At 42.8% G+C, this 25,708-nt stretch overlaps 1 protein-coding gene across 3 annotated transcripts in view; it reads left to right on the plus strand.

The window, feature by feature from the left end:
* Positions 1–16,221, plus strand: part of PTPN14 (protein tyrosine phosphatase non-receptor type 14) — a 184,816-nt gene extending 168,595 nt beyond the window's left edge. For 2 of the 3 annotated variants that reach the window (XM_081254683.1, XM_081254685.1), the window contains 2 exons: positions 2,447–2,610; positions 7,604–16,221. In XM_081254683.1, the coding sequence (XP_081110809.1) occupies positions 2,447–2,610; positions 7,604–7,732 (293 nt within the window). In that variant the 3' untranslated portion in view covers positions 7,733–16,221. Of the gene's footprint in view, positions 1–2,446; positions 2,611–3,744; positions 4,138–7,603 lie in introns of those variants that run through there. The other variant, XM_081254684.1, reaches the window with a different exon arrangement.
* The last annotated feature ends 9,487 nt before the right edge of the window (positions 16,222–25,708 follow it).

Consider the following 25,708-nt stretch of genomic DNA (forward strand, 5'->3'; position numbering starts at 1 on the left):
GGGAGAGAAGAGAGAATAGGTTTTCAAGTACCTAAAAGTACCATTTCACAAGTTCCAACAGAAGGATTCTGATGCACACTTATTTGTCAATGCAGCTATTTCATTTTTCATTAAAGTGATGATGGTTCTTAAGGAGTCGGACACTGAGAGTAAGAAAGATGATTGGAATCAAAGGATCTAGAATGAGATCTAGAGCAGGTTGGTGGTTGGCCTGAGGTCAAACAGTTACCTGCAGTTCAAAATATTAATGAGCACAGTGGCCTTTGCAGAGCTTTCTTTCCTCATAACAGTGTTTTTTTTATTCCTTTCTGGTACTGTTTTGCTAATTGCTTTATTAGAAGCAAGACTCAGAAAATGGAAACAATAAAAGTAGATCCGTTTGATGACTGGCTAACAGATCTGATAAAAGGTTTTATAAGATGGTTAAAATTATAATCAAATCTTTTAAATCAGAACCAATTTAAGGACAGCCAGTCTAAATTACAGAAAAATACAGAGAATGTTTTTAAACAGTATTTATTACTGTACCTTTCTAAGAAACTCAGGACAAGTGTGCTGAGCAGGGTCTTAAGAAATGTTGGCTCTTTAGGTTTTTAAGAATTTTAGGAGATTTTTGTTTGTGTTTAAATGAGATTACTTGGATGCAGAGGAACTGGGTCAAACTGTCTTCCAGAGGTCTTCACTGAGTTACACCTTAAGGAACTTTATTAATATGATTGCTGGAGAAAGAATCTGCTTAAATCTAATTTCTCTGTGTTTCATGAAATTCCCCTTGATGGTGGCATCAGCTTTATTGATCAATATTCCTTTACTTCTCTTCTTAAATTTAGCACAAGAAAAACCTTGTCTCTTGTATGTGAACGTTGCCTGCCGTCAGAAAATGTTATTGCCTAGTATCTTTTCCCCTTTGGAAAAAAAAAATTGTGAAATGAATTCCATGCTCAGTATTTAGCTCATGTTGGTACCAATAGCAACTACCTTATCTAGTCACCTCAGATTGCCTTCCCTCTTTTGTTTTGTTCTATCTCATTTTACATTATTAGTGGTGGTGATGGTGATGGTAGTAGACGTTTATTTGGGTAAACTATTTCAGATTACTAATTAAATAAGGTTATAAAGGAAATTGGAGTTCTTAGTCATTGTGTGTAAACAGGTGCTTTTAAATTACGAGAATGGGGACTTCCCTGGTGGTGCAGTGTTTAAGAATCCGCCTGTCAATGTTCGAGCCCTGGTTGGGGAAGATCCCACATGCCTCAGAGCAACTAAGCCCATGAGCCACAACTACTGAGCTTGCGCTCTAGAGCCCGCGAGCCGCAACTACTGAGCCTGCACGCCTAGAGCCCGTGCACCGCAAGGAAGAGAAGCCACTGCGGTGAGAAGCCGGCGCACCGCAACAAAGAGTAGCCCCCTCTCGCGGCAACTAGAGAAAGCCCGCGCACACCAACGAAGACCCAATGCAGTCAAACATAAACAAACAAACAAATAAATAAATAACTTAATTAATTAATTAATTTTAAAAAATTATGAGAATGGTTTGGATGCTGTTTTCTCCTCAGCAGTTTGAGTTTTTCTCCTCATTTGGTTTTACACTGCTGCACTGGGATGAGATTTTCTGAGTATTAGGAACCTTCAAATCTGCTTCTCCCCTGAACTAGCTACTATAAAATCTCAGTTACTAATTGACTTTTTCCGGTTCTTGGATTGTTTGAGGATTACATTTATATACTTTTCCTTTTTTCATGACCATTAAAAAAAATAGTCTTTAAGGCTTGGGTTGAGCAATTTTCCGTTTGTGCCCAGTTGGAGTAGTAAACAGTCTCCTGCACAGCCCTGTGGGGCTAAGCAGATGTTGACGGGGCACGTGGCACACACCCCACCCACATGTTGCCTCCAGGAAAGGGGGGTTATCTTGAGCTACTCACATAACCACATGGGATCCAAGCTGAAAATCAGGCTCCCCAAAGTCTATTTTATAATCTAAAAATGGAGTCAAGCCTCAGCTGACATTCACTCATTCAGTGAGGGGAAGGAAGAAAGGGCAGATGGATGCTCTTCCCACCAGAAATTGGCTCTGACAGGCGGGCATTTCAAGGGGACCTAGCTGGTGTCTGATCTCAGTCTGTTAATAGTAGGAATTGCTGTAAGTAATGTCGAGAATCATCTGCTTGGGGGACTTTGGGATTTGCAGAGGGGAAGGCAGAATTTAATTTTTAAAAGAGAACTATTTAATTTAAAGAACAAATTCTCCCATGGACTAATTGACTCCCAGCTGGTCCTTTCTGGATCCAGGACTGTAGAGTGGGTACCAGCCAAATAATTAGTGTCTTGTAAGTACTCTAAATTATTGTCACTTAAAAAAAAAAATTCACAGTCAGTTTTTTTTCCCCTCACTTGTATGCAAAGCGATGCAGGACATCAGTGACAAGATTTGCATTTTGTCTTGCAGCCTACTTGGAGGAGATCCAGTCGGTCCGTCGCCATACCAACAGCATGCTGGAAAGCACCAAGAACCAGCACCCCCCGATAGTGGTCCACTGCAGTGCTGGAGTGGGAAGGACCGGCGTGGTCATCCTTTCTGAGCTGATGATCTACTGCCTGGAGCATAATGAAGTAAGTCATTCTGGGCTTCTGAATCCTCCACCTTGGGGACCAATCTACACCACGGCCAAACCTTCACTTGTGCCCTTCTATTTCCACTGTTTAATTTCCTCTCTCCTGACGAGAGTTTTCCAGACCCATGATTCCTAGTTGGACTCTGACATTTACAACCTTCCTGATCTTTTGCCTTTCACTGCTCTGTGTAGAGACCCAGATAATATAGAAAAAGAGTTGAAACTGTGAGAAAGGCAACATTTAGAAAATCTGATCTTCGCTGGCATCAACTTCCAGAAGTCTGCAGTGTTTCGTAGAAGGTCTGGTTTTATTGTGGGTAATTTTCCACAGTGGGTTATTGGGTCGCATATAGTATAGATGTGTCTTGCATTTCTGGGATGTGTTTTGGCCTAACTCCTACATGAAAATATGTGTACTTTAAAAACATTTTTCATTCTTTAGTGGGGAGTTTTTTTTTTTTAATTAATTAATTTATTTATTTATGGCTGTGTTGGGTCTTCATTTCTATGCGAGGGCTTTCTCTAGTTGTGGCAAGTGGGGGCCACTCTTCATTGCAGTGCACGGGGCCTCTCACTATCACGGCCTCTCTTGTTGCAGAGCACAGGCTCCAGACGCGCAGGCTCAGTAATTGTGGCTCACGGGCCTAGTTGCTCTGCGGCATGTGGGATCTTCCCAGACCAGGGCTCGAACCCGTGTCCCCTGCATTGGCAGGCAGACTCTCAACCACTGCGCCACCAGGGAAGCCCTAGTGGGGAGTTTTATTGAGGGGGCTCTTTGCTCTTGTCTAGACGGGCAGTGGTGTGTAGCAGAGCCAGGTAGATAATCCGAGGGCACAGACGTGGCCTGCCTTTGCTGAGGCTGGAGGCCCAGCTTTTCTCCCATAGACGCAGGCTGCGGCTGAATTTGTGCCCACACGGTGTGTGGCATTCCCTTCTTGCTGTAGGTCAGGGAGTTACACCGAGGGGCTTTTGATTTTGTAGAGATGAGACAAATAGCAATCAAAGGCTAAAGAACAATTCTTCTGCCTTCTATTCTCACAGGGAGCTTTAGGGGTTTTAGATGGCTTTCACTTTTTTTTTCTTAGGTTCTTTAATCACCGCTAGTAGCACATGTCCCGTTCCTGTTTTACAGATGAGGATGCTGAGGTCCAGAAACAATCTAGTGGCTTGTCCAGTGCCAGGTGGCTCTTAAGCAGTGGTGCCAAGGTTTGAAGTGAGGTCTTTCACCTCCTGGCCCTGAGTTATTTCCTGTCTTCACTCTGCCTCCAAATGCCAAGTGTCATTTGATTCTTGTTCAATTTACAAATTGTACAGCTTGGAGAATCAAAGGAAACTTCTGAAGTGGTTTGGTAGTTTTAAAATCAGGAAATGTTATAATCATGTTCTGTGAAGGAATTTATATAACAATATATGTATTTACTCAATGGTTTGAAGATCAGATTAAATATTGCCCCATGGAGTTTGTTATATTCAAACTTCTCGGAAAACAATAAATGCCAAGTTTAAGTATGTTCAAAGGATTTTTAAGTTCCCTGCCTATAAAAGGTTAATTTTGGAAACTTTCAGTCTGTACATATGAATGTTTGTGCTGCTAAAAAGTAGAAGAGGAGTTATGTCACATGTGGCCTATTGTTCAAACAAACAAACAAACAAACATTCTATTGGGGAACAAAATGCCCATCATGGAATCACTTGAGTCTACATAACAGAAATCTCATCATCTATGAGTTTTTATCGTTTTGTCTCACATGAGATTTCTTGATTGTTTGCTTCTCTGTCACTACTAAAAGTCTCTAGGAGTTTCTAGTAGAGTGAATAGCTCGCCACTAAGTCCCAGATCCGCTCACTGCTGGGAAGATGGACGAAGATGCAGTGGAATCTGGGTACGTGTGGCTCAAGCATAGCCGAGCTCCACTGGCAGCGCCAGTGGGTTCCTGGGGAGGAAGAAGGGTCTCATCATCCCCTCCCCACTTGGAGATCTTTTCCTCATGTCACTTTCTTCGCCACATTCCCCTTCTTTTCTGCATTCCCCATGTGCTCTTCCTCTGTTCCCCCTTCCTCCTTTTCAACTTGAGAAGCTGTTTTGTCAGTCTGGTCTGACATGAAGGATTGCCGTGTTCTGAGAGCCCTTTGGAGACCCATCAAAGGCTGAGCCTCAGTAACACGATGACATGAAGGCTCATCGATCACCAGATGTCACTGGACCAGTGGAACGTAACAGATGTCAGAGCCAGCGTGGTACAGAGTAAGGGGTTCAGCCACTAGGGCCTTGAGTGGACTTGGTGAGGGCTCAGGGTGATTAAATTCTCTATGGTGTATCCAGACATAGCAGATTTCCTCAATGCCCAGTTGCATGCCAGAACATTTACTGGAATGTGGTCAGTCCAAAAAGGACTTCTGTTCCCACTGATATTCAAAGATAGCAAGATGACTCATATTTTTCACTTCCCTTCCCCTAGCACATGTAGCCAGCCTTATCTGTCCCATTTCCCATAATTGCTATTGGTAGACGGCTAGGGAGAAAAAAGGTTTCTACTTGTTCTGCTTCAGACCTGGCTCGTAAAATTCAAACCCTTATTTTAGAAGAGGAGTGGAACCGTTTCTTTGTTTTTTAAACAAAAGATTTTGCTAAATCAATAGAAAGTTGGTTGTTCCATTTTTCTCCTGTCTAAACTTTCCCGTCTTCTTTCCATGGCTTCTGGATTTAGGATACTTTATATTTTAGTCTATAATTCATAGAGTTTTAATTTTGTCAGTAAAATGCCTTTTCTTTTTCCTGGAGCAAAGATGCTTAACCGTGAAGTCGGGTAGCTGCGAGGGGATTCTCCTGGGCTGCCCTGAGAAGCTTCTTTGTGCCCTGTTGTTTTTGGTCACTGAATGTTAGCTGTAACATTTTAATGCCCATACATTTGTTTTCAGAACGTACCAGTTTCCATGGTTTGTGATACTCTCTTTTGGCCACCTGTCCCAGATTAGCTATATTACAAAAGGTCAGGTTCTCACTAGCCAAAGAGCAAGATGTCTTGATCTTGCTGCTTTTCTGAATTGGTTATCCCTCCTTCATAGAGTAGGGGGGGTGGGAGGATGTCTTCTAAGCAAGATGGAGCAAGCATCAGCTGCCTCCGGATTCCTTGGGGTAGGGACAGTGGGCAGCAGAGCCTGTGGAAGTGCATCTTCAAGGCAAGCTGAAGGATTCTTTCATTGAGGACCAGGGGGAACTTTGTCTAGTCTCCAAACTGCCCTATATCAGCTAGTATACTGTCCTTGAGTCAGCCTGAGGGGCTGAGTCTTACAGGCTATTGAGATGGTCATGACCATGATGATAGTGGTGGTGGCAGAGATGGAAGTGGAGGAGATGGTAAAGGTAAAGGAGATGGTGGTGGGAGAGGAGGTGGTGGTGGTTGTGATGATAACGAGAATGAAAATATTATAATAACCACAGCTAACGTGTATGTAGTGTTTATTACCATGTGCCAACACTATTTCAAGAGCCTTACAGCTCGTAGCCTTCACAATGACCCTACGAGAGAGGTTCTGTTAGTACCCTCATCTAACAAAGAGAAACTGAGGCACAGGGAGATGACCTCTTAGCTTCTGTGTGACCCTGCCTCTCTTGTCAAAGCGTTTGATGGGTATGAGGTAGGAGCAGCCTTATTCTATCCTTATATTCAGTGCCCAACACAGGGTAATGCTTATCATGCATTATGTTTAGTTCATCATTAGGTGCTCTGTGTTGTGTATCATGATGTCAGTCACTTTGGAGTAGAGTTTAGGCACAGACCCACTAGTTACCATCAGAAGCTTATGGTCTAGGCTCTGTATTTTGACTAATAGTTTAAGGATCCACATGCCTTTTTCTCTTTGTGTGTTACCAGGGACTTGTCCCTTTTAAATCTGTGGTGTGTATTACTTAACTAGTTTTGGAGAAGAGCGACTAAACAGGATGGCATGTATGGTATTGTAGCTACACAAAGTTTGGAAATAGCTGAAATGACTTTTGAAAGTAAAGTAAGAAAAGACATACAGCTGAGTTTTTATTATTTTATTTCTGATGCTTGCTCAGTCCTTGGTGACTTCGTGGGTGTGGTCGTTTGCCTGGATTAAGGGCTCCCAGAGCATGGGGAAGTATACCAAGGCCATGATGGCACATTGACTCCATGGTGCTTCTGCCTTGGCTGGTCCAGGAGGATGAAAGTGACACAAGTGAGGGGACACCATGGCACTAATGATCTGTTGTATTAGTTCCTTTCCATTGGAGATCTTCAAAGAATTTACACATTGGCAATCTCATTTAATACTCAAGATATCGTTAGTTAGACTTTCACGCCAAACATGCATGACTGGTGTCCAGAGATTGTGCTTTGATGTTTTAAAGGTTTACATGTAAATTATCTCACTTGGTTATGCCTGCGATCCTGTGGGGTAGCAGGATGGGCATGAGTGTTCTTATTTCATTAATATTAATGAGACAGTGAGTAGTCTTTATTAAGAGCCTACTATGTGCCAGACACTGTGTTAAATGCTTTACATGTATTTCTTCATTTGATCCTCTGAGGAGGGTACTGTTTATCACCCTGTGTTATTGCCGAGGGAATGTCACTAACTTGGCCAAGGCCATGCTGCCATTGGAGGAAAGCATCATTATCCTTATTTTACAGATGAAGAAACGAAGACCCAGAAAGGGCTTAAATCCTACCATTGGGCCATGGTAGGGTTAAGAGAACCAATCGGGTTTAACTCCAGCCTGTTTTCTCTAGTGGACTGGTCTGTAGTTAAAATATCACACCAGTGGTACATGACGACCAGCTTCTCCAGTTACTGTTGGGGTCTTTGATTGGGATAACCTAGAGGGGGCTGTCTTTGGCTTTCTCCTGGACCTGCACAGGGGCAGCGAGTGAATGCTTCCTGGATGAGGGAATGAGAAAGGAGCCAAGGGAAGCGCCCCCATCCCCACCCCCCCCATCTCAGGATCTTCTTCTCTTTTCTTGCAGAAGGTGGAAGTACCCATGATGCTGAGGCTCCTCAGGGAGCAAAGGATGTTCATGATCCAGACCATCGCTCAGTATAAGTTTGTCTACCAGGTCCTCATCCAGTTCCTCCAAAACTCCAGACTCATTTAACCCCCCGCTTCAGTTCCTGGAAGAGGCACTCAGCTCCATCTTACAGATGGGGAAGCACCTCCAGACAACATCTGCTCCCCCAGCAGGGCGCGGATGGCCGGAGCAGGCAGGTCACGGGCTCCCTGAAGACAGGAGCCAAGATCATTCACAAACATCATGTATTATTTTATATGAGATAATTTATTTTCCCCCCTTTGGAATAACTTTTGTGAATCATCGTAATGCAGTTTTCACAATAATATAGTACTTTTCATCTGAACCACATTTTGACTGATCTGCATTGTAATAGGTCAGTAGGGAAGGTTGCCTGGTGGATTATTTGGGGGACAGAGGCATAAGGGAACACATCTTTAGTGAAGTTGCAGCCAGATTTGTAACCAGCCCTGAAATTTGTCGGCCTAATTGCTCACGTCCACATCAAAGATGGCAAGAAAATGAGTTCATCCTAAAATATAAAGATAAGGGCTAAGACCCTTTCCTGAAGGAGAAGAACAACACTCTTTTCTTATATTTGGGGGCTCCTGCGGCTTGATGGGCAGTTCCTTCCCTTTCCCCTTTTTGCCCTCTCCCTCAGTAGTCTCTTCTTTCCTCCCAGGCTTGAGTTAAAGACAGGAACAGCTAGAGGAAATGCTCCCTTTCCAATGCAGCGATTGCCATTGCCCGGGAAGAATGAGGACTCTGTGTTGTATCTTTCTCAACCACTCCTTATTCTAGGCTCCGGAGCCTGTTCCCCTGCTGGAGACTGCACCCTTGATATTTGCTGCTTCTCCCTGTTGGCTCAGTGGACCCTAGTCTGGTGGCCTTCGAGGCCCTGGGCCAGGCCGTCTGTGCAGCTAGGCTTCTTGCCTGATTGAGAGAAGATAATAGACCAGTGTGGAAGAGAGAGGAGACGGGGGATCTGAAGGTCAAGGTGCTGGGTGGCATGGAAAGGTTATAAAGGGGAAGGTTGGGAAAGCTGACGTATGGGGGCTCTTTGGCACTCAGGTGGCAGGGGCCCTGCCAGGCGCCACCCCACGTGTTATCCCCACTGTGCTCCTAGCATCTCCAGCCTTTGGCCTGCAGGAGCAGAACTAAGCCCACCCAGGACCTTGCAGTCCAAATCTTGGCCCACCTGCTGAAAGATGGTAAGATTTGTGCTGCTTTCCTTTTCTCCATACAGCCCACTCTGGTCAGTTGTGGTATTAACCCTGCCCTCAGTTTGAAGCTCAGTCCTTAGTTCGTCTCCTTCTGTGCCTTCGTTGGTCACTGTCCTTCTGAATTTTGTAGGTTAGCACATAATAAATCATGTTCTGCACATTTTCCCTCTTGCTGACTTCTGGGGAATTTTTCCCTCTACTGTCTAGTTTTTCTTGATGCAAATTTTAATTGTGGCTTTGTTCTTAAAATTGACTTTTGCGGGTGTTCCATGATGCCTTCTTCCACTGCTCCCTTTTTTTTTTTTTCCTCCTGAGGTGCAAATGCAAAGAAAGAATGGCATCCAATCGACCAGAAAGAGTGCGTCTTTGTGGCTTCCGGTCACCACAACAGGCGGGTGTGGAAGCAGATTCCTGATGAACTACTTTGGAGTTTGAATCAACTTGGTTTCACATCTGGCCAGGTGTTATAGTGGTGGTTCTCTGTATTTGGACTCAGTATCTGGCGATGGAGGGCCTCCTACCTTCTCTTCCAAGGTCTAAAGAATCAGTCAAGGAGTAGAACTTCAGCTGAGCGCCATAGATTCTGGAATTTTGCTGTGTGATCTGAAAAAGAAAACCACTAGTGTGACGTGTATTTTCAGTGGATCAGAGCTCGTAACCCTCACTAGGAGACACTCAGAAATGGATCATCAGCAAGCAAAGAGGTATTGTTTCCTTTTCCTTAGGGACTATCCATCCTTGGGATACTCTGCTGTTAGGGATGTTTTAACAGTTGGTCTGCCGTTACTGGTTTATTGTTTGAGGAACCACATCGGTATTTCTCTTTCGTCTCTCAGGCCCCAATGTGGGCAGCGTGTAGATCTGCTGTCTCTGAGCTCATCACTCACGGCCCTCCTTTCAACTCATCCACTGTTGCCACTTGGTGCTCTGGGAATATTCATGAACGCACAAAATGCACAGAAGTAGGTTCAGTATCTAATTTCCTAGCCAAGGTTTGTATTGAAACTCAAAGGAAAACATTTAAAAGTGATTCCCCATATTTTGTCTTTAAAAACAAATGCTTTTGGCTCTTGAGCCCATTTTGCCTTCCTTTTCACGTCTCCAGTAAATGCCAACCTATCTCCTGTTAAATTAGCAGCAGCCATTTGAAGTCCTGTCAGTGGCATCTGCATAATAATTGCCCAGAGATGCTTTATATCTGGGAAGCAAGCCAAGGAATAAACCTTGAAGCAAAGTGTATTAAATTAGTTATCTAGTTAGAGCTTTTGGAGTGAGTTCCTGACGATGTATCAAGTCTGAAGCTGGAGCTATCGGGGTCTGTTGCTGCAGTTTCGACTTGAAGGGAGAAAATCAGAAATGGAGGGGAAAAAAAAAAGATACCATCTTACAACGAAGCCATCCAACACTTTCAGGCCTCTGGTTTTGAAGTTTTTCCAGTGGAAATGTTTTGTTTCTTTCATCCACTCCCATTTGGATATATTGACCCAGTGTTCATCCTTGTTTACTGTGGTCCCTGAACCGGGGGGGCTGAGTTTGACGTCTTCATCCTTGAGCTGAGCTGAGCCTGCTTGAAAAGCCGAACCGTATCCTGTTGTGCTTTACTGGCTTCCTTGGGCTTTAAGGGGACACCACCTTTTGGTCTCATTTACATTTATACACCACTTTCCCTGGATAGGAAGTAAAGGAGGATTTGGCAGCTTTAGGCAGGGATGTCAGACGTGGTATGTTCTGAGTAATAAACTTCCGAGAACCCTAACTAGAGAGAATTTTACTTCTACAAGTTTTGTGGTCCTAGATTGAGAAGAGGAACTATTTCTGGACTGTAATTAGTCAGTTATTGTTTGCCTCCGAGTCCCATGGCCATCTCTGGCCCCTTCCCCCGTCGGCCTGGAGAGAGGGTCTTGGTGGGCTCCGCTGGGTGACATCCTGTGGGCCTTGCCCACTGGCTTGCCCAGGACTCACTTAACCTTTACCCTGCCTACACTCAGCTTTTGTGGTTCTGTTAGAAACACCAGTGGGTACAGTAAGTCAGCACTTTTATCCAACTGCCTACCTTTCTTATCTTTTCCAGCTTAATATAGGTTGACCCTTATGAAATTTCCAATATTTGGATCATATTTTACTTAGAATAACAGAAAGTTCACATGGATCAACCTAACAGTTTGTTTCTCCTCCCCGATTAGTATGGATCCCAGTGCACCATATGTCATTTCTCAAGTGCTAATGAACACGAAAGCATGTACAGTGGGTGGCTTGGCTCTTTTTGTGAACTCATTGCCTTGCTACGGCAACCCTTGCTTCACTTGAGTGGGCCATCTCCTGGGGCTTGGAGTCACTCTTTGCAGAGTGCGCTTTGGATTCTCATAGGCAGGGTTGGCCATCAGGCACATGACTATGGGGTTTTCAGCTGCCATCCTTTCTTGATGTACCGTCTGTATTAGCTGACCTCAGCCCAGTGGTTATGGAACACAATATGTGGGCCCGAGGTGTCCAGAGTCACAAAGCAGAATGTGCTTTTGAATCTCTCTTTCCCACTTCCAGTGGTGCGTGGGATGGAGAAAGTGGGTATAGTTATTGATTTTCTTTGGGGGGTAGATCTGTCAATCACTTGAGGTCAGGGGGTGGGCAAATGCAGGGACCTTCTAAGATGTGTCCCAGGGAGCTTAGACTCAAGGGTTGGGGATTGAGGCAGAGCCGTATTAGTGTTAATCTACCCTTCATTCCTCCTTCGTATCGGGAGTAACTGTCAGGATCCCAGAGTAAGAAATTTCCAGAAGCACCACGTAATTACTGTTGGGCTCTTAAGGTGGCTCTTTGTGGGAATACAGTGTCCTCTTGTTTTACCAAAGATACATCTGCAACTGTGTTTTATTTTATTGCCTATGGATTTTATCAGACACTCATCATGCTCTTACTTAGTGATTTCTTTTTGTGAGCAAAGTAACAACTCATTTAGCACTGATTCCAAATGGAGAAATTCGGGGTTTTCATGGAGACTGCAAAAATTTTCCATTGGTCTAGAGCTTTACGGGTGACAAATTAGTTGGCCCTATAGAGTTGAAATAATCCTACTCGGCCCTATAGGGTGGAAATCTCTAGGATGTTAAATTATGTTTGATACTTCCCGTGAACTCTGAGCAAGCAAGCACAGTGGTTCTTGTCTTTGCCTCAGCTTCTAAGACATTTGGGGCAAAAGACCTTACTGATGCATCTATTGAAAGTAACAGCAACATGCCTGGGAGAAATGGACAGGTATATCCAATCAAATTCTGCCAACTCATATGTGTTGCCCCCAAAATTGCTGTTCTTCATGGGGTCCTAAGAACTCGATGGCCTGCTTGCCCAACACTCAACGTTTATCCTGCCTGCTCTCAGCTTTTGCATTTCTGTTAGAAACTCAGATGTGTGAGTGTTTTTATCCAACTTACTACCTTATTTTTTTTTCCAGCTTAAAATAGCTATGTCTTCTTCCTCAAGGCCAAACTAAAAGGTTCTCTATTAAAATGTCCATGAGCCTGGCACTGAATATCTGGCATTAATCGATTTCACAGCACTGCATAATTTATTGTTGCTTGGTGCAGTAAAAAGGAGGATGTGCATCAGTTCCTACTGTTTGGAGCTTTGATCAGCCTTCTCATTTAAAAAATAAATTCAAGGAACTTTTCGTTTTAAGACAGGAGGGCAAAAGCTGATGGGCAGCCTGAACATGAGAACGCATCTATCTAGAAATCACTGTTCCTTCTGCCATGCTTTGGGCCATCAAGATCATTCTTTCTGAAAAATGCCATAAGCTTGCCCAGAGAAGAGCTATAAATGGGAAGAGGAAGAGGAAGGCTTTTCAGACCAGCCTTGGAGTTTCTATCAAAAAGTTCTTGATTCACAATTTTCTGAACTCGGGGATGTCCCTCCTACTCCCTCCCTTTCTATAAGGCCAGAGGGATGGAGATGAGGTGGTGATCCTGGGAAAGACCACGCTGTAGTGGGGAGATCTGTTTCACCCTCACACAGTTTTTTTTTTTTTTTTTGGCTGCGTTGGGTCTTCGTTGCTGTGTGCGGGCTTTCTCTAGTTGCGGTGAGCTGGGGCTACTGTTCGTTGCGTGCACGGGTTTCTCATTGCGGTGGCTTCTCTTGCTGCAGAGCACGGGCTCTAGGCGCACGGGCTTCAGTAGTTGTGGCTCGTGGGCTCTAGAGCGCAGGCTTAGTAGTTGTGGTGCACAGGCCTAGTTGCCCCATGGCATATGGGATCTTCTCGGACCAGGGCTCGAATCCATGTCCCCTGCATTGGCAGGTGGATTCTCAACCATGGCGCCACCAGGGAAGTCCGTACCCTCGCTCGTAGTTTTAAATCGTGTCCTCACTGTTGCAGTGGAGCTTGACGAATGTTCTGGATTCTGATGCCTGCCTAGATTTGCTGCTCAGAAAGACCACCTCCCCTCACTTGCTGGTGGCCCTCCCTTTCCTTGCAACCTTATTAGCAGAAGATTTGCTCAAACACACGGCTCTGGAGTTAGCTATCACAGCTCCTGTGCATCTTTTTTTTTTTTTTTTTTTTCGCGGTACGCGGGCCTCTCACTGTTGTGGCCTCTCCCGTTGCGGAGCACAGGCTCGGGACGCACAGGCTCAGCAGCCATGGCTCACGGGCCCCGCTGCTCCGCGGCATGTGGGATCTTCCCAGACCGGGGCATGAACCCGTGTCCCCTGCATCGGCAGGTGGACTCTCAACCACTGCGCCACCAGGGAAGCCCCTCCTGTGCATCTTGATGTGCCTCTCCTCCGGCCCGGTGGTGCTGCAGAGCGGATCCCCCTTCCCAGCACATCGTGTTTCTAATCAGGGCATAAAAAGCAGGTAGACGTCAATATATCAGTAGTAACGGCAGTTCGTTGTCTCACTTGACGACACAGGTGGGACTGCTTTGTGATGTCACCCTCTTCCAAGAGCACCCCATTCACTTAGGGCTACGCCGGCCTTTTCTTGTTTTTCATTTGCTTTATGGATCAGCTCTCGACAGCACACCTCTTCTTTCCTTTCCCTACCCTTTTAGCAACCCCTACAAAGCAGCTGAATCTAGTCATAGGTAATCACTCTCTTAAATCTCTCCAAATAATGTAATTCGAAAATCTAATTTTAATCCTGAAGAGCCTATATAGTTTCAAAAAATAAAATTTGGCATTTATGTAGTTTCAAGGAATGGAATCTGGCAAAGGGAAATCACCATAATGAAAATAGCTAGGTGCTGTCGGCAACCAGGAAGCTGTCTTTACCCCTTTCTCCCCTTGGCGACGGGCACTGTCAGTACTAGGAGTGGAAGACAAGCTGGATCGATGGTCCGTCCTGTTTAGGACAAAGGTTGCACCACTCCCTCAGGCTTCGAGGCGCACTGACATGGAGCCACAGCGGCTGCATTTGGCATCATGATACGTGTAGTCGGATTAATTCGTTTCTAGCCTTCTCCAGCTGACTCTGTTCCCTTCACCGTCACCTCTACGCAGCCTGGCCAATCTGGTGAAATGCGTGAAGCTCTGGGCTCTGCAGGGACATTTATACGTTACCTTGTGATCCGTTCTCCACTGTCTAGGGAGGGGCAGGACATGCTATTCATCCAGTCTGCAATGTGTCCTATTTTTAATTCCTCACCTCCTCCTTCAGGGAAACACAGAGGCTGCTTCACCTGACACAGGTTTTGGGAAAAAGCTGAAAACATTAGATTGGGGTCTTTTTGTGCCTTAGGGTGGAACTAGCTTGCTAACATCTCAGGAACCCTGCTCTGCATTGAGCTCAGCTGGCTCTCAGAGCAGAGGTGCTTGGCGTTCTCAGCATTTCTCAGGGGGCCTCCCACCTCCCTGAACTGTATGTAGTGTTAGCTAATAAATACCTTCAGCTTAGAACTGAGAGCTGTCATTCAGAGCCATTTTTTTCCCCCAACTTGGAATACCGTAAAATGTTATTGCAACTTCCTTTGACTGAACTTTCTTGCCAGTTTGAAATCTTAACAATCTATTAACCTTATCCTTTCAAAAGTAAGGTTCCTCTTCACCAGAGATGCTTTCCTGTGTATGTCCTTTGTTCCTTCAATAGTCAGCTAACTTGCTTGAGGACATGTAAATGGGGAAAAAAAGGTTTACATATGCAGATGACTATTAGATAACCTTAAGTAATTTGTGTTACATCAAGTAACATGCTGATCTATTTTGTTTCACTGGACTATTGTTGTGAGACTTAATTCAGTATTTTGATGCTTTCCTTGGTCTGTGTTTTATAAAATGTTGTGAATTGTTTTAATCATTCAAACCAACTGACACTTAATAGGTCTCATTTCGAACGTACAGACAAGTCCCTCATGTAGAAACCAGTTTGTTCTTAAGGGTCTTAGGTCAGCCCACAGAAGCCTTCTGATGTCCAACAACACAGCTGAAGAGCAGGGCGGTGTCAGCCAGATCTGGCTGGCATGGGCTGACCTGGACATTTAACCACCTATCATATTGTTGCTGTGAAAAATGCATTCCAGATAGGGGCTTGGGATCCTGACAACACATTCTTCTCCCCGTGGTGGGCACTTGCTACCTTGCAAGATGGAGGCCCAGTCTCTTCACTACAAACTAATTGTAAGGGGAGAGAGGGAGTGAGACATTTATAGGACGTTCCCTAAGTTGGGGAGTGATTAATATTCACATGTCAACTTTACTTTGGTATAGACTCCCTCTCAATTTAATAATATTAAAAGCCTTAAATGAAATTATGCATGCTGTTCTATGTGCTTTTTTGTATCAGTAAATAAGCTTTTGCTTGCCAGTTTTATACACAATTAAGAGGTGTATGAAACTGACTTTTGACAGTATTTTTGCACTGTTTCCTATCTGTTTTTATAAAGTCTTTAGCTATTGGTCCTAGTTGTGTATTGTTTATGTTCTCACTGCCCTTGTTATTAAAATGTTTCATATGTGCCTTTACAAATGTGAGATCTTTATTCTAACCTTTTTTGTAAAAGATATCATCTATTGACTTCCAAATGCAATAAACTTTTTTTTTTTTCCAGAGAAAACAGCTGAATCTTTTCTGTCCTATGTATGTTTGCATTCATTGAAAGCATTTTCTCTCTTAGGATTATTTTCATAGGCAAACGTATCTGGGAAGATCTGCCTTTTCACTTCTTCAAAGCCCATTTATTTCTACCCACTTTTCATTCCTGTATAATTGGATCACACTGAAGAATCAGTTTGAAATTTCCAAAAGTCATCATAGTTAGGAAAAAGCTGAAAGGGGTGATTGTTAGGTAAATGGAGCGAAGAACCTAGAAGTGGAGCTTACTCACAGCTGCAGTGACAACCCTTATTAAATGCCAAGTCCCCCCGCAGCTGTCATTTATTCAGAGCCCGAACTGCTGGCCCAGAAGAGCCAAGCAGCAGGCTGCTATAGAAGACCTAAATCGTTGCTTTTGTCTTTCAACTTTATCAACAGCACAACTCATCTCTAGCTTTAAAGGTGGCTGCCCTGCCCCATATTTTCAGCCACTCAACTGCCACAGACACATGTGGTGAACCCCGGGTGATGAGGGTGGATACTTTATGTCCCTTTGATGAGTAGCAGGGCATTATAACCACTAAAGTGAGGAACCCACTTTCAGCCCTATCACTGTACAAGGAGTCATTCGCCTACAGAGGTCCTGGCTTGTTTCACATCGTGAAAATGAGGATACTGTAAACCACACTGGGTGAAAGGAGATGACAAGCAAATTTCACTAAACACATAGATCGTGCTGTACCTAAGCTGACTGTGGCAATAAAACAATGATAGTTTTTAAAAGAAAAACTACATCAAGTTTGGGGAAAAAAAGATGATAGGAGGGCCCAGCAAGATGGCGGAGTAGAAAGACTCTGAGCTTACCTCCTCTCACGAGCACACCAAAACCGCAAGTATCTGCAGAACAACCATTGATGAATAAGATAAGAACATACCAGAAAAGATCTTCTACAACTAAAGACATAAATAAGGAACCACAATGTGAAGGGTAGGAGGGGCAGACTCGCGATATAATAGAGTCCGATACCCGCCCCGGGTGGGGTGACCCACAAATTGGAGAATAATTATACTGCAGAGGTTCTCCCACAGGAGTGAGGGGTCTGAGCCCCACATCAGGCTCCCCAGCCCAGGGGTCCTGCATTGGGAAGATGAGCCCCCAGAGCATTTGGCTTTGAAGGCCAGTGGGGCTTAATTTCTGGAGGCCCACAGGACTGGGGGCAATAGTGACTTCACTTTTAGAGGGCACACACAAAATCTCTCACATATCGGGACCCAGGACAAAAGCAGTAATTTGATAGGAGCCTGGGCCAAACCTACCTGCTGGTCTTGGAGAGTCTCCTGGAGAGGCAGGGGTGGCTGTGACTCACACTTGGGACACAGACACTGGTGGCAGCCATAGCGAGGTGTATTCTACTGTGTGGACGCTGGGGCTCGTACCATCATGGTATCCTACATCTAGCTCATTAGTGCCAAAACCTGGCCCCAGCCAACAGCCTGTGGGGGCCAGTGCTGGGATGCTTCAGGCCAAACAACTAACTGGGCAGGGACACAGCCCTATCCATCAGTAGAGAGGCTGCCTAAAAGCTTCCTGAGGCCACAGCTACCTCTAGACATGCCTTTAGACAGGGCCCTGCCCACCAGAGGGGAAGGACCCAGCTCCACCCCAACAGTGGACAGGCACCAGCCCTGCCTAGCCTGTAGACCAGCCATGCACTAACCTCTAAACCAGCCTTACCCACCAGAGGGCAGACACCAGACATAAGAAAACCACAATCCTGCAGCCTGCAGACCAAGCCTGCCCCAAAGAGGCCAGACCCTACCCTGGGACCAGCTGGGCCCTGGCACTGCCCACTAGCAGGGCAACACAAGCTTTGGGACACCCCAGACCCCATACCTAACTGTGTCAGTAACTGGTCTCCACCTCTGCCCCACCCACCCCAAACAGCAATCTGACACCAGCTCTAGGATCCCTGGGCCCTGCAGCCAAACTCCAGGACCAGCCCTGCCTGCCAGTAGTTCAGCACTAAATCCAGGACATGGCTTCACCCACCAGTGGGCAGGCAAGACCCTGACTCTGCCCATCAGTGTACCAGCACTAGCCTGGGCTGCCTAAGGTTCTGCAGCCAGCTGCCTCGCAAGCAAGCCCTGCTAACCAGCAGCCAGCAGCATCCACACAAGGCAGGGCTTGGCAACCAATCGGGATAGGGACCAACCAAGCCTACCAGACCATCCACATAGCCAGCCTGCCCCAACAGAAGGACCCACACAGCCCTCTTAGGGGGAACCCCTAGAGTATATAGCTTGGGTGACAAGAGGGGAGTGTACTGTTGGGACACATAGGACATCTGCTACAGAGGGCCACTTCTCCAAGGTCAAGAAACATAACTAATCTACCACATACGTAAAAATACACATAGCAACTTAGACAAAAAGAGTTGTGAGAGGAACATGCTCTAGACAAAAGAACAAGATAAAAACGCCAGAAGAAGAACTAAGTGAAATGGAGATAGGCAATCTACCAGAGAAAGAGGTCAGAGTAATGATCATAAAGATGATCAAAGAACTCAGGAGAAGAATGGATGCACAGAGCAAGCAGTTCCAAGTTTTTAACAAAGAATTAGAAAATATGAAGAATAACCAGAGATGAAGAATACAATAACTGAAATGAAAAATACACTAGAAGAGATCAATAGACTACATGATACAGAGGAACAAATCAGTGAGTTGGAAGACAGAATGGTGGACATCATTGCCACTGAACAGAAAAAAAAATAATGAAGAGAAATGACATTTTAAGAGACTTCTGGGACAACATCAAGCACACTAATGTTCACATTATAGGGGAATGTCCCAGAAGAAGAGAGAAAGGGCCCAAGAAAATATATGAAGAGATAACAGCTGGAAACTTCCCTAACCTGGTAAAGGAAACAGTCACCCAAGTCCAGGAAGTGCAGTGAGTCCCATACAGGATTAACCCAAAGAGGAACACACACACCAAGACACACTATAATCAAAATGACAAAAATTAAAGATAAAGACAGAATATTAAAAGCAGCAAGGGAAATAACAAATAACACAGAAGGGAATCTCCATAAGGCTATCAGCTGATTTTTCAGCAGAAACTGCAGGCCAGAAGGGAGTGGCACAAGATATTTTAGATGATGAAAGGGAAAAACCTTCAACCAAGAATACGCAGCCAGGCTCTCCTTCAGATCTGATGGAGAGATCAAAAGCTTTATAGACAAGAAAAAGCTAAGAGAGTTCAGCACCACTAAATCACTTTTACAACAAATGTTAAAGGAACTTCTCTAGGTTAAAAAGGAAAGGCCACAACTAGAAACAAGGAAATTACAAAATGAAAAAGCTCACCGGTAAAGGCAAACATACAGTAAAAGTAGGAAATCACCCACACAGAAAGCTAGTAGGGAAGTTAAAAGACAAAAGTAGTAAAATCACCTAGATCCACAATAAGCAGTTAAGGGATACACAAACAATTAGATAAAAAATATGATATCAAAAACAGTAACTGTGAGGGGAGGAGAGAGAGAGAGTGTGTGTGTGTGTGTGTGTGTGTGTGTGTGTATATATATATATATATATATATATATACTGCTAGATAAAAACCTCATTGTAACCACAAACCAAACTTCTTTAATAGATACACACAAAAATGAAGACAAACATAACACTAAAGATAGTCACCAAATCACGAGAACAAAAGAAGAAAAAAAAGACCTGCAAAACCAAATTCAAAACAATTAACAAAATGGCCAATAAGAACATACATATTGATAATTACCTTAAATGTAAACAGACTAAATGCTCCAACCAAAAGACACAGAGTGGCTGAATGGATACAAAAACAAGATCCATATATTAGAATATGCTGCCTACAAGAGACTCACTTCATATCTAGAGACATACACAGACTAAAAGTGAGGGGATAGAAAAAAGTATTCCATGCAAAAGAAATCAAAGGAGAGCCAGAGTAGCAAACTTATTATCAGACACAATAGACTTTAAAATAAAGACCGTTGGGCTTCCCTGGTGGCGCAGTGGTTGAGAGTCCGCCTGCCGATGCAGGGGACGTGGGTTCGTGCCCCGGTCCGGGAAGATCCTACATGCCACGGAGCAGCTGGGCCCGTGAGCCATGGCCACTGAGCCTGCGCGTCCGGAGCCTGTGCTCCGCAACAGGAGAGGCCACAACAGCGAGAGGCCCGTGTATCGAAAAAAAAAAAAACTGTTAAAAGAGACAAAGAAGGACACTACATAATGATCAAGGGATTGATCCAAGAACTAGATATAACAGTTGTAAATATACTGGGTTGGCCAAAATGTTCCACTGGGTTTTTCTGTAACATCTTATAGAAAAACTCAAATGAACATTTTGGCCAACCCAATATATGCACGCAACACAGGAGCACCTAAAATATAGAAGGCAAATATGAATGGACATAAAATGAGAAATCAACAGTAACACAATAATAGGAAGGGATTTTTAACACCCCACTTATATCAATGGACAGATCATCCAGACAGAAAATCAACAAGGAAACACAGACCTTAAATAACACATTAGGGCTTCCCTGGTGGTGCAGTGGTTGAGAGTCCGCCTGCTGATGTAGGGGACATGGGTTTGTGCCCCGGTCCAGGAAGGTCCCACATGCTGCAGAGCAGCTGGGCCCGTGAGCCACGGCCGCTGAGGCTGCATGTCCAGAGCCTGTGCAACGGCTCCCTCTGCAACGGGAGAGGCCACAATAGTGAGAGGCCCACGTACCACAAAAACAAAAAATAATAACACATTAGACCAAATGGATTAACTGGTATGTATAGAGCACTCCATTCAAAACCAGTAGAATACACATTCTTTTCAAGTGCACATGGAACATTCCCCAGGACAGATCACATGCTAGGCCACAAAACAAGCCTTGGTATATTTAAGAAAACTGAAATCATATCAAGCCCCTTTTCTGACCCCAATGCTATAAGACTAGAAATCAACTGCAAGAAAACAATTGAAAAAACACAAACACATGGAGGCTGAACAATATGCTACTTAAGAACTATTGGATCACTGAAGAAATAAAAAAGGATAACAAAAAGTACCTAGAGACAAATGAAAATGAAAACATGACGATCCAAAATCTATGGGATGCAGCAAAAGCAAAAAGCAAAAGGGAAGTTTATAGTGACACAAGTTTACCTCAGGAAACAAGAAAAATCTCAAACGACCTAACTTGATGCCTAAGACAACTAGAGATAGAAGAACAAACAAAACCCAAAATTAGTAAAAGAAAAAAAATCATAAAGATCAAAGCAGAAATAAATTAAATACAGATGTAAAAAATAGAAAAAATCAATGAAACAAAAAGCTGGTTCTTTGAAAAGATAAATGAAAGTGATAAACCTTTAGCCAGACTCATCAAGAAAAAAAAGAAGGCCCAAATCAATGAAATCAGAAATGAAAAAGGAGAAGTTATAATCAACACCACAGAAATACAGAGGCTCATAAGAGACTACTGTGAGCAACTACATGGCAATAAGATGGACAACCTAGAAAAAATGGACAAATTCTTAGAAAGGTACAACACCACAAGACTGAACTAGGAAGAAATAGAAAATATGAACAGACCAATTACCAGTAATGAGGTTGAATCAGTAGTTATAAAACTCCCAACAAACAGAAGTCCAGGACCAGATGGCTTCACAGGTGAATTATACCAAACATTTAGAGAAGAATTAACACCTATCCTTCTGAAACTATTCCAAAAAACTGCAGAGGAAGGAATACTTCCAAACTCATTCTAGGAGGCCAGCATCACCCAGATACCAAAACCAAAGACATCACAAAAAAGAAAATTACAGGCCAATATCACTGATGAACATAGATGCAAAAATCCTCAACAATATATTAGCACACTAAATCCAACAATACATTAAAAAGATCGTACACCATGATCAAGTGGTATTTATTGATATCTCAGGGATGCAAGGATTTTTCAATATCCATAAGTCAATCAATGTGATACACCACATTAACAAAGTGAATAAAAACCATATGATCATCTCAATAGATGCAGAAAAAGCTTTTGATAAAATTCAACATCCATTTATGATAAAAACTCTCCAGAAAGAGGGTACAGAGGGAACCTACCTCAACATAGTAAAGGCTTTAAATGACAAACCCATAGCTAATATCATACTCAATGGTGAAAAACGGAAAGCATTTCCTCTAACATCAAGAACAAGACAAAGGTGCCCCCTCTCGCCACTTTTATTCAACATAGTTTTGAAGTCCCAGCCACAGCAATCAGAGAAGGAAAACAAATAAAAGGAATCCAAATCGGAAAAGAAGAAGTAAAACTGTCACTGTCTGCAGATGACATGATACTATACATAGAAAATCCTAAAGACACCACCAGAAAATTACTAGAGCTCATCAATGAATTTGGGAAAGTAGCAGGATACAAAATTACTACACAGAAATCTGTTGCATTTCTATACACTAACAATGAACTAGCAAAAACAGAATTAAGGAAACAATCCCATTTACCATCACATCAAAAATAATAAAATACCTAGGAATAAACCTACTTAAGGAGGCAAAAGACCTGTACTCTGAAAAGTATGAGATGCAGATGAGTGAAACTGAAGATAACAGAAACAGATGGAAAGATATACCTTGTCCTTGGATTGGAAAAATCAATATTGTTAAAATGACCATACTACCCAAGGCAATCTACAGATACAATGTAATTCCCATCAAATTACCAATGACATTTTTCACAGAACTAGAACAAATAATTTTAAAATTTGTATAGAAACAAAAAAGACCCCAGATTGCCAAAACAATCTTAAGAAAAACAGAGCTCAAGGAATCATGCTCCCTGACTTTAGACTATACTACAAAGCTACAGTAATCAACAGTATGGTACCGGCACAAAAACATATAGAGATCAATGGTACATGATAGAAAGCCCAGAAATAAACCCACACACTTTTGGTCAATTAAGAGGCAAGAATATGCAATGGAGAAAGACAGTCTCTTCAATAAGTGGTGCTTGGAAAACTGGACAGCTACATGTAAGAGATGAAACTAGGACATTCTTTAACACCATATACAAAAATAAACTCAAAATGGATTAAAGACCTAAATGTAAGGCCAGATACTATAAAAATCCTAGAGGAAAACATAGGCAGAACACCCTTTTACATAAATCACAGGAATATTTTTTTGGATCATCTCCTAAAGGAAATAAAAGCAAAAATAAACAAATGGGACCTAATTAAACTTAGAAGCTTTTTACACAGTAAAGGCAACCACTGATAAAACAAAATGACAACCTACTGAATGGAATAAAACATTTGCAAATGTTATGACCAATAAGGGATTAATATCCAACATATATAAACAGCTCATACAACTCAACATCAAAAAAAAACCTTATTAAAAAAATGGGCAGAAGAGCTGGCTTTTTTCCCAAAGGAAATGCAGATGGCCAACAGGCACATGAAAAGATGCTCAACATCACTAATCATCAGGGAAATGCAAATCAAAACTACACTGAGATATCGCCTCACACCTGTCAGAAATGGCTATTATCAAAAATAACACAAATAACAAATGCTGGCGAGGATGCAGAGAAAAAGGAACCCTCGTGCACTGTTGGTAGGAATGTAAATTGCTGCATCCACTGTGGAAAACAGTATGGAGGTTTCTTAAAAAACTAAAAATAGAACTACATTCCACTCCTGGGTATATATCTGAAGAAAACAAAAACCCTAATTCGAAAAGATACATGCACCCCAACATTCATAGCAGCATTATTTACAACTGCCAAGATATGGAAGCAACCTAAGTGTCCACCAACAGATGAATGGATGAAGAATATGTGGTACATATATACAATGGAATACTACTCAGCCATAAAAAAGAATAAAATTTTGCCATTTTCAGTAACATGGATGGACTTGGAGGGCATTAAGCTTGGTGAAATAAGTCAGACAAAAACAAATACTGTGTGAAATCACTTATATGTGGAATTTAAAAAACACAACAAACTAATGAAAGTAAGAACAACAAAAAGCAGACTCAGAGATATAGAGAACCAACTAGTGGTTACCAGTGTGGAGAGGGAATGGAGAGGGCAATATAGGGGTAGGGGATTAAGAGGTACAAACTATTAGGTATAAAATAAGCTACAAGCATATATTGTAAAACAGGGGAAATATAGCCAACATTTTATAATAACTGTAAATTGAGTAAAACCTTTAAAAACTGTGAATCACTGTATTGTATACCTATAACTTTTATCATATTGTACAGCATCTACTTTAACAGAAAAAAATATGATACTAGACAAAATACCAATGAACATGGAGAGAAGTCAAGTAGAATGGCAAGAGAATAGGTACATACACTAATTTGTTTTGTCATTCATGGAATGAGTAAATGGACTCAGTTTCTTTGGTTGATGAACAGAAAAAGTAGTCTTACCCTATAGTTTAGACATAAAACTAACCATGAGTAGATAGCCCTGTTTACTTCCAAATACTGTACTAGCAGGAAGCAAATTAAAAAAGAGAGAAAAGAAAACTCAAAAGGGCAAAAGATAAATATAAGAAAAACACAAATATGCAATAAAATGACAAAAACAGGATCAAACACATCAATTTCATGTGATTTTACTTTTTTTTAATCTTTAACAACAATTAGGGAAAACCTGTCAGACTTAACAGTTAAGAAATATATAGAAGAAAAGAGCTCTTTCCTAATAGCTATAGAAAACATAAAATCTAGGAATTAAGAAGAATGTGCAGGACCTGTATAAACATAACTAAACTACTTCAGAGGCAAAATGTAGACAAACTGATAAACTCATCACATTCTTGGATAGAAAGACTCATGAAGAGGTCAGTTCTCTGAGTACCAATGAGTTCAATGCAATTCTAATAAATATTCCAGGAGTACTTTTGCTGGGGGAGTAGGGAAAGGCCATGAGAGGACTTGGCCAAGTGATTCTAAAGTACTTTGTAGGGTTAAACATGGGAGAATGGTCAGAAAGACTCCAGAGAATGCAAAAGGATTAGCCCTAGTAGATACTAAAAGTTCTGCAGTGCAACAATAATTAAAAGTACTTTACTTCTATAGTAGACAGATCAATGGAATGAAACACTGCTGAAATCAGCCTAAGTCTTAGGGAAATGATAATGGTATCATTTCAAATCAGCAGGGGAAAAGAAATCATTCCATAAACAATGCTGGCATAAGTGGCTAGCAATTTTGAACATTAAAAAATTTAGAGTACTGGGGCTTCCCTGGTGGTGCAGTGGTTGAGAGTCCGCCTGCCGATGCAGGGGACACGGGTTCATGCCCTGTTCTGGGATGATCCCACATGCCGCGGAGCGGCTGGGCCCGTGAGCCATGGCCGCTGAGCCTGCGCGTCCGGAGCCTGTGCTCCACAGCGGGAGAGGCCACAACAGTGAGAGGCCCGCATACCGCAAAACCCCCCCCCCAAAAAAAAAGAATTTAGAGTACTATTAGATCCCTTAACCATTAAACAATGTATTAAATAAAACGATTCCAGATAGATCATAGACAAAGTTGTATTTCTTTTCTTCATTTAAAAATGAAAATAAAATCTGCCTTAGTACAAGTGTCATGAAAAATAAAGTTAATGGACAACCAGGGGAAAATATTTTCAACACGACAAAGAGCTAATATCCCAATATACATTGAGATCTTAGAAATTATTATGAACGGCATAAATAACAAAATAGGCAATGGCTGTGAATATCAACTCACAGAAGAAACACAATAAT

Source organism: Mesoplodon bidens (assembly GCF_964165515.1).
Source record: "Mesoplodon bidens genome assembly, chromosome: 2".
Lineage (NCBI taxonomy): Eukaryota > Metazoa > Chordata > Mammalia > Artiodactyla > Ziphiidae > Mesoplodon > Mesoplodon bidens.